Source organism: Oratosquilla oratoria, chromosome 35 (assembly GCF_046742065.1).
Source record: "Oratosquilla oratoria isolate Oo_2021 chromosome 35, ASM4674206v1, whole genome shotgun sequence".
NCBI lineage: Eukaryota > Metazoa > Arthropoda > Malacostraca > Stomatopoda > Squillidae > Oratosquilla > Oratosquilla oratoria.
In genome coordinates, this window is record NC_134811.1 from 43445232 (window position 1) to 43456013 (window position 10782).

Here is a 10782-nt window from a genome sequence, read left to right on the forward strand (position 1 = left end):
ACGTACACGAATGACTTGTCTCCTTTTCGTGTGATGATGTTATGTCAATCCCGTAGCTCCTTTGCAGCTTTTTTTTTTTTAACTCTGATGTAAATATTTAGTTCTTGTATCTTCCTCTATCACGCCCTACTTCACCTATAAAATTTTCTTTAATAGTTGGGGCGATGATTATTCTATCTTCTTTTTGGAGCGCCAAATTTTTGTCTATTAGGTATTCACAATGAAGAGAGGAGTCACCACCATCTGACCCGAATACCACTATTGACATTAGAGTCTTCTCAAAACCTACCCTAACAAATTACCGATAATAAGGAATAGTATGGGCACTGTAACCATTACCTATAACGCCACATATTGCAACAACACCTATGGAAACTATATTGCAAAATACATACGAACATACATACATACATACACGCCCCTAAGCTCTTCCTTCACGTGACCAATCCGTGAAATACCCGTGATTCCTAATAACACCTTTTACTCATACATACTATACTGCGTAATTTAGATTAATAATAATAATATTTAAATCACAAGAAACAACTACACATCTTTATAATGACAATATTATAGTATATGCTAATGTCGAAAACTTGTATTACCAGAATAAAATGTAAGTTATTTATGGCATTGCCAACTACTCAAGAATCACCTGTCAGCATTTTGCCACGTGAAAACAGAGCTGGCAGTCATTAGGTGGAAAGCAGACAAGGGAAGGTCTGCTGCTGTAATTAAGAGTTAATAGACTATTAAGAGTTCAGCTCTATATTTTCACCCACCTAAAGGAGAGACATATGGTGGCAGCGGTACGCCACCCACCTCCGAAATTATTGACAGTTATAAAGTGAATCCCAGTGCTCAGTGAGAGTGAACCTAAAGTGACTACGTATAATACTGTTTAGTGGGTAACAGGTAGAATACTAGAATACTACGAGACCACTCGAGTGCTTGGGTGTTGAAGGAACGAGTGACTTTGGGTACTCTTCCCATACTAAGATGCCAATATCGATTACTGGTTTATAGTTCACTCGAATGCATTGTGTGGACATAACCCAAAAAGAAACCAAATATTTTGTTAAGCCAGCACCAGTTCTTTCAGTTCAGCCATCTCAGCAGAATTCCGCAAGCTGTCACAATCAACGAACATTTTTTAACCCCGTTATGTGTAATCGACTGTGCAAGATTTTATATCCCCTTGTGCAACCAAGACAATTACGATTAGTCAAAAAAGAAAAAAAATCGACAATCGTAGTTTATCCAACGCCACCCCACCCCAACCCCCTCCATTGCCGCTCTTCCAAGAAAAAGAACCCACGGTGGTGTCGGATCAACCGAGATGCAAACAAATCCGTACAGTAGATTCCTATCGACTCAGGGTCACCCGCCTAACTGACAGATCGCCCTGCTCCTACAATCCCGTCTACCCCTACGTGACTAGCTAGCCAACTGGCCCTCTACAACATGCCAACACCACCTTTCTAATTCACACATCGTACAGTGACCATCTTCACAACGCCCTACTTCTACGACTCCTATGGTTTGCAGCTCAAGTAACTGGTCCCCACACTCAAACTTATATTTATATAAATATCATTCTTTCTCCCTTTTTTTTGCATAATCATAGACACACACACACACACACACACACACACACACACACACACACACACACACACACACACACACACACACACACACACACACACACACACATACACACACACACACACACACATACACACACACACACACACACACACACATACACACACACACACACAAACACACACACACACACACACACACACACACACACACACACACACACACACACGAACACACGCATACACACACACACATACACACACACACACACACACACACACACACACACACACACACACACACACACACACACACACACACACACACACACACACACACACACACACACACACACACACACACACACACACTGTTAGCTTCGCTGCCACTAGCACTTAGTCACTTGTGTTATTATTCCGTAGGCCCCATACCTTTTCCTTCTCTTAAGTATGTTTACACTATATCTTCTGTAACAATTTAATAATGTTTTATGGATGGGGTAAGCAAACTGGTCTAAAGTTTCTTGATGTCTTCTTCACTAATTAACTACATCGCTTTTAGATAAGGTACATCAAGGACTCCCCGCCAGGGATCCTCTTACATCCACCAAGCCAAGTCTGCTCCGACATCACGATTTCATTCATCCAATAACTTTGAACGTTACAAATAATTGCCACCCTTTTAGGCCGTGACTTTACCTCCATGCACCAATAATTTTTCTCCTCCTCCACCCTTTTCTCCAATCAGAAAGACTGTTATACTGTCTCAAGAAATCTTGTTTACGCAAGCAATTGTTCGCCACCAGAACGAGCTCTGTCACATCAGCACCTCTCGATATCCTAATCTATATTTACAAACACAAGACAGTAACTCTGCAATTCTGCAAATCTGCAACTATGCAACTTGCAGTAGGCCTTTGTATCATGACAACCGAATATGAAATTTTCATATTGTTTCACCTACCCCTCGATCTACCTAAATGTCTACCTCTATCTACCGGCCTCTTACAGGGCTCGCTAGTATGTATTTGGAAATCATCTAATATATAAGAAGCTAGTCTACCTTTGTATAAACTGGTAAAATGGCATCAGTAAAACATATAAGCAACCCTCCAAAATGTACAATAATAATTCAGGCAGAATAATGGTAAATAGCAGACATGTTAATAAAGCATCTCCCAAAAACAGATAACATTATAATTCAAACAAAATTAGAATTCACTGGAAAATGGTTTCATTATCTTTTCAAAGATGGTAGCAATATTCAAGTGTCTCTTCTTGAATGTCAATTAACACGCTTAATTCATTTTTCAAAGACAGTCTTAATGCTTCATAAATATCACATATCAATGCTTATGTGAAAGTTCCTTAAGGTTCCAAGTATGACCACAGCAGGTCTTCATATCTCTACCTGACACCAAATTCCAGTTGTTTAGGTCTCCCATCCCAAGTACAAACAAATGGTCAAAGCAATACTATCTGTAAAATGCATCAAGATTAATATTCATTTCACCTTCATAGATCTGCAACCTAACTTTCTTCATATAATCTAAATGGCCTATCAATTCTTTCTTGTTTTCTAAATGGACTAGTTGAAATTTAGTTCCACCTGGAGAATCAGTTACCCTATATAAACCTGAGTACCTTGGTGAAAGTTTATCATAGGGTGAATGTAGTTTGACCATGACCAAATCTTCTATTTTAAATTTTAGTTTATGTCCTATTTTGTGCTCCTGCTTTTTCATCTCTTGTGAATACTCCTGCATATGTTCCCTAACTATTTGGTGAATACTTTGGAAAGTATTTATTCTATTTGAGATATAATCATCTATATTATACACAGGTTTCTGCTCTCCAGTCAATATTTCATATGGAAGAGTTTTGTCTTCCCCCCCAAAAAAAAAAAAATTAAATGTGGTGTTTCACCTGTTGCTATAATAACTTGGTTGTTCAGAATACACTTAACATATAGAATACAAGTATCTCAAGTTATAGGATGAGGACTTATCATGCTTCTAAGACATTAATAATTTTATTATTTAACCTCTCTACAACTCCATTACTTTGTGGATGATTCACTAGAATATTGACTTTCTTTATCTTAAATAAACCACATAATTTTTCCAAGATTTAGTTATTTAATTCAGTTCCATTATCTGAAACTAAGATCTTAGGTGAAGTGAAATTACAGATTATCTCATCATAGATTACTGAAGCAATAGTTACATCTTTTTTATTTGAAATGGGTTGTAAAATACAAAATGTTTCCCAAGGATTCTGTGGAATGGGATAGGTAAGTATAGGAGCAGGTTTTGGTGTATTTCCCTTTGCCTTAACACATTTCAAACAATTTTCAATATAATTATATATATCTTTCATCATACCTGGCCAAAAGTATTTAAATTGTGCTTGTGTATAAGTTTCATCCTTTCCTGGATGTGAGCTACAATCACTATCATGAAGTAACTTCAATATCTCTTTTACAAGAGTTTGTGGTATTACCAACTGATTTACTGGACCACTAGAAATATCTTTCCCGCTTACAACTGATTTTTTTATTCAAAAGTCCATTAGTCAAATAAAATTCCTCTATTTGCCAAAAAGCAGATTTGATATCTATGGTGCTAAGATATCTATTCTCAGTTCCCAAACTTCTTAAAATGTCACATATTACTGGTAATGGTAACCTGTCACGAATGGTGTGCTTATTAAATTCCCTATAATCAATAACTGGGCGCATCGTAACATCTGATTTTGGCACCAAAAACAAAGGAAAGTTCCATTCACTTTTACTATGTTCAATGATATCCTGCGATAATTTTTCAGTGATCAGTTTATATACTATTGCTAATTTAGAGTGAAGAACTCTGTAGGCAGGTATGTAAATAGGCTGTATTTCTGGTTTTAATTTAATCTGATGTTTTAAAACAGTTGTTTTGCCTAAGGCGTCCCCCGGCAAAGCAATTGCTTTATTGTGCTTCACAAGCAAAGCAACTAAACTTTCATCCAACTCAGGGCAATTAGTAGAATCTAATAGACTCTTGTATTTCTTTCTTAATTCTATTTCTTCTTGAACTGAACAGATTGAAGAAATTTATAATTCCACCTCCTAACTACTCTTGATGGGTTATGTACACACCTGAAAACATTCTATATGTGTACTTTTCCCTAAAACTATATCTTTGTTTAAAGTATTAATAATTAATATTTCTACTATGTTCTTATTTGACTTATAAATCCCTGAGTCCAGTTTCAAACATTTTAATCTAATTGATTCTGAGAGGGTTAAAATTTCAGAGTCTACAGTGACTCCTTTCAACTTCACTTTGACTCTGTTAATTGCTCTGGAGTGTAATAATGTCGACTTTATTACGCCACCATCCACAATTTGCAAGGCTTCATTTGTAGTTGATGAATTAGTAATTTTTGGGATTTCTTGAACATCTGAGTTGGGTTCACTATATGAGGCTTTACTTTCTGTTGGTCTGGACCGCTCGGTCTCGTTATCTAAAGTAGAATTGTTATATTTCTTATATATGTCTAAGGATTCATTGATTCCTGTCACTGGTCTTAAGTCTGGTTGATTTAAAAATGGGATTAACTGTGATTTCACTAAGATACCTAAGTCAGCAGGACATATCACCATGTTCTCTTTTCTCATAGTTGCAAATTCTATCAATAAATCTCCTGGAAAAATAGATTCTTCTACAACTATCACTGGAATGTGCAAATGTTCATTTGTATATAAAATAACTTGTAGTTCAACCTTACCTAATGTTTTTGATTGATTTCGAGTTACTGATTGCAATGAGTAATGGATTGGCTCCAATATTTTTACTCCTGGTTTCAACTTGTTTAAAACTTTATTAGTGTCTGGGGGTTTTCCTTTTGTTTCCTAGTGCATACGAAAATTTCTATATTCATGGGTTTTGTGGCCTATTCTTTGATGATACATACAGAATGGTGGGTTTCTACACTGATACTCATCATGACCTTCATATTTGCAATTTCTACAAATAATTACATAATAACAGTCTTGTGCTTTGTGTCCCCAAGTATAACAATCAAAACTTATAATTCTAGTATCCCTGAATGGACTTCTAACTTTCTGTCTATGTCCTAATTCTGTTTTTTTAAACTCTCCTCTATAGTGTTTCTGTTGTCCCACTGTCATCACATATGGATTTATGATTCTGGTCTCACTGTACCCTTGCATTAGATAATCTACCTCTCCTAAATTCATATTTGACTTGAGATCTTTATACAGCTTTTCTGCCGTTAAATCATCACTATTTTTAGTCAACAATCCAAATGTGATAAATTTTATTACCTGAGAAACTTTCATTTTGTCACTAGATATTTCTATACAATCTGAATCTTTCAAGATAGAATTCATGTCTTTTGACCATCTATCTAATCTAAGTATTCTGTGTCTGATTCACTTGTTCTAACTTCTTTGATCATTCTAACCAAAGACCTGATAGGATCCTCATCACATTTGGACATATAATGTTTAGTGAATGCTATCTTATAGGATTCATATTGGTTGACATCTTCCATTTGCTGGAAATTTATGATGACCCTAGCTCTACCCTTCTCAGGATCTATATTTTCCTTTAAAATTTATATTTTCCTTTTTTCATCTGCTATATTTTTGCTCACAATTAGTGTTTCAATTTAATTAATTAACTTATTAACTCCTAAAGTGTTTTCATCCCCGGTAAATTTGGGAATATTAATATTGGAGGTATGAACCTCATGCCTAAGTACTGTGCTATTTATACCTTAGGTAGTAGATTTGACTTAACTGTTTCCACGTAGTCTTCCTTGCGTACGTCAACCTCGACGTCCTTGGTCAGCCTCGTCGTTCGTCAGCCTCGTCGTTCATCAGCCTCATCGCTCACTGCCTTGATGTCTTGTAGACCCCTCGTTCCTCGTCTTGTCGTCCCCTGATTGTGCACCGCGTGGTTATGGTTGCGTGCACCGTAGATTGGTGTACCGGTAGACTTATCTTGCTTCAGTCTTGTAGTTACTTCGGAGGAAGTTCGTCTAATCACTTCGGAGGAGGTTCATCCTACCGCTGCCGCCACTATTAGTTTCGCTGCCACTAACACTTAGTCACTTGTGATATTATTCCGTAGGCCCCATGCCTTCTCATTCTCTTAAGTATGTTTACACTATATCTGTAACAAGCTAATAATGTTTCTGGATGGGTTAAGCAAACTGGTCTAAAGTTTCTTGGTTTCTTCTTCACTAATTCTCTACATCGCTTTTAGATAAGGTACATCAAGGACTCCCACCCAGGGATCCTCTTACATCCACCAAGCCAAGTCTGCCCCTACGTCACGATATAATTCATCCAATAACTTTGAACGTTACAAATAAGTGCCACCCTTTTAGGGCGTGACTTTACCTCCATGCACCAGTAATTTTTCTCCTCCTCTACCCTATTCTCCAATTAGAAAGACAGTTATATTATCTCAAGAAATCTTGTTTACGCAAGCAATTTGTCGCAAGCAGAACGAGCTCTGTGTGTTTTTGCAAACACAAGACGGTACCTCTGCAATTCTGCAAATCTGCAACTATGCAACTTGGAGTCGGCCATTGTATCATAACAACCGAATATAAAATTTACATATCGTTTCACCTACCCCTCGATCTACCTAAATGTCTACCTCTATCTACCGGCCTCTTACACACACACACACACACACACACACACACACACACACACACACACACACACACACACACACACACACACACACTGTAACGTAATATTAGATATTACGTCATATGTGTAATTATGTTATAGAATTGTGTTCCTTTGTATTACATAACTATGTTCATATTTCTTGTCTATGTATGTATTGTAACAATGTTAAGCAGTAACGCCCGTCCACTATATGTAATCTTGCCTACGTGCGGAGAGAGGTGCGCACTCTTGTAGAACAAACAGACAAGCGAAATCCTGAATAGTTCGGAGCGCACAGATTTGAGTTACTAAATAAGTAGATTGTTCAAGCGAGTCGAGGGTCTTAAAACTACCCATGTTGACGTGTGTTAACTTACCCTCCTCCCCCTCTTTCGCTCACCCGGAAGTATCCCGCTTCCGGTCCAATGGTATATAAGCGGTGGAAATCGCTCACTCCTTGTCATTTTCTCGCATATCGATCTCTTGATAAAAACTAGAAGTTTAGACTCATGAGACGATTGGTGTGAAGTGATCACCCTTTTTGCCTACATTACGTGTCTGATATACATTGCATTACTTTATACTTATATTTGTACTTATTACTTATTTTGATGCATGTTCCTGATCTCTTTGTACTTAGATGGTACCATATTGTATACGTATCTTGTGTTTCTTATTTGAACGATAATTTCCATATTCTTATAATCATGTAACGGTCCCATTGACCCTACTGCCCATTCTCTTTTGTGTTGATTGCCTGTAAATATTTTCCATATTAATAATTTCGTTTACTAGTTTTATCGCTAGTTTAATATTCCTTTCCTGGAATCTTCTTTGTTACCTTTACTTCTAGTCTTACGAATTACCTAGGCCCTGACCAGATAGTTCAGTCCTACAGTGGCTTCTAGAAGTGAGCTGGTTCTTAAGCACTTATCCGTTATACGTAACGTCTCTTCACTAACCAGCCCCGTCCCGTAACGAAGTGGCGACCCTTGCCAAGGATATTTCATCAGGTATTTAACACATTCTTTTAGAGATGGATGATATAATTCAAGAATTCGTTCAAAATCCCAAGGTAAGTTTCTTAAAGAAACAAACTAAAGACACTTTGATAGAAATAGGCAAGCACTTTTAAGTAGACATTGATACAAGTTTGCGAAAGAAAAAAATACTTCAGGAACTCGTTGAAAATCTGATCGAAGATGAGATCTTATCTCCAGAAGAGATTACAGCTATACAAATTCCTTCAAATAGGTTAGAAATAGAGGCACGACTAACCGAACTTAAGATTAAGGAGATTGAATTAAAGGTCAGGAGAGTAGAAATTGAGGAGGAAGCTAAATTGAAACAAATGCAAATTGAGGCAGAATTTAAAGCTAAAGAGGAGGAAACTAAACTGAAACAAATGCAAATTGAGGCAGAATTTAAAGCTAGAGAAGAGGAAGCTAAAGTGAAACAAGTAGCTAAAGAGGAGGAAACTAAACTGAAACAAATGCAAATTGAGGCAGAATTTAAAGCTAGAGAAGAGGAAACTAAAATCAAATTGGCAGAATTTAAAGCTAGAGAAGAGGAAGCTAAAGTGAAACAAGTAGAGTTAGAATTAAAGAAGACAGAAGTAGAAGCTAGGATTGTTGATAGACAACCCGTAGTTCAGGAAGGTCATATAGATATCTCCAAGTATGTAAAACTTCTACCCCAATTTTCAGAAGGAGAGCCAGAAATTTTCTTTCTTCAGTGGGAAAAATTGGCGCAACAGTTACAAATCCCTAAAGAAAATTGGCCATTAATCATTCAAACACAATTTAAGGGTAAGGCTCAGCAAATTTATACTTCTCTTTCAGAAGCAGAAAGCGAGTATGATAATATGAAAGCTTGTATTTTAAAAGCTTATGAACTAATACCAGAGGCCTATAGACAGAAATTCCGTAATTATAGGAAGACACCTCAGTCAACATACGTAGAATATGCGGCTCAACAAGAGAGGTTATTCAATAGGTGGTGTTTGGCTAGTGAAACAGACACCTTAGATAGACTTAAACAGTTGATTTTATTGGAGCAGTTTAAGAATACCTTAGAGACAGATCTTAGGATTTTTATAGATGATCATGTTCCCGAAACTTTAACTAAAGCTGCTGTATTGGCTGATGAGTTCACACTAAATCATAAACCTAAGTCAAGACAAATGGAATCCCAAAAGTCAAAGTCATATATTCCAGATTCAACAAAATACTCTGATCCTTGGTCCCCAAAGAAACGCTTTGAAAATCAGTCTAGCCCATCACATTTCAGTTACAGGTCTGATTTCAATCAATATCCTCCAAACCAACCTTGGCAAAGAATGGAAAGGTTTAAGACTAATCCCCCTGTAATTTGTTCATATTGTAAACAGGTTGGCCATCACATTTCTAATTGCAGAAAGAGACTGACACCAACATTCTCCAATAAGACACCAACTCTTGTAAGTAATATAAAATCAGATGATTCAAAATCCTCTATTCAGGATAAACTACCAAAGAAGCCGGTATTGTCAAGTAATGTAGAACCCCCCTCATCAGATCATGATCCTTGTTTCAAACCATTTGTATCTTCAGGAACTATATCTCATAGTAGTAGTTCACAACAATATCCTATTTCCATACTCCGAGACACAGGAGCAAAGCAAAGTCTGATTTTAAATTCTGTCTTGCAGAATCTGGGTGAGTCATATACAGGTTATGATATATTGATAGAAGGAGTTGGAGGAATTGTAAAATGTCCATTACATAATGTTTTCTTGCGGTCTGATTTAACAACCGGAATGGTTAAAGTAGCAGTAGTAGACTCTCTTCCCATAGTAGGAATATCCTTATTGTTGGCCAATGACATCGCTGGAAGCAAAGTCATTTCTCCCTTAATAACAAATAACCCTAAGACCTCAGTAGAACCTTCAGATAAATTACAGTTGTTTCCCGCTTGTGCTGTAACCAGATCTCAGTACAAGAAATCTGAAGAGGAGACCTATAATTTAGAATCCCTATTCTCCCAAACTGACCCATCTTCTTCTTCACCAGTTTCTCTATCTAGAGCAGAATTAATCAAAGAACAGAAGTCAGATCATTCTCTTAAAAATTTGTACGAGATTGTTTCATCTCCAGAAGAAGTTGAAAATATGTCACGAGGTTTCTATATAGAAAACGGAGTCCTAATGCGAAAATGGAGAGCATCCACCGCAACCGCTGACCAGCCATGGCAAGTAAGGAATCAAATAGTCCTCCTTCTTGGTTTCAGGAATAATGTTCTAAGATTGGCTCATGATACTCCCTTAGCAGGTCACTTAGGGGTAAGAAAGACCTTGTTCAACATAACCCAACATTTCCATTGGCCCACGGTTGTCAAAGATGTTGCCCAATATTGTAAAACATGTCATACATGTCAACTTGTAGGTAAGCCCAACCAGAAAATTGTAGAAAGCTCCACTCCATCCCATTCCTGTAATGGAAG

The 10782-nt window shown here is 37.1% G+C and overlaps 1 protein-coding gene across 1 annotated transcript in view; it reads left to right on the forward strand.

Annotated features, from left to right (window-relative positions):
* The first annotated feature begins 8359 nt into the window (after positions 1-8359).
* LOC143018764 (uncharacterized) overlaps positions 8360-10782 on the forward strand; it is a 4945-nt gene continuing 2522 nt past the window's right edge. Inside the window, exons 1-2 of the mRNA XM_076174345.1 lie at positions 8360-8665; positions 8807-10530. Coding sequence (XP_076030460.1) covers positions 8654-8665; positions 8807-10530 — 1736 coding nt within the window. The 5' untranslated portion in view covers positions 8360-8653. The remainder of the gene's footprint in view (positions 8666-8806; positions 10531-10782) is intronic.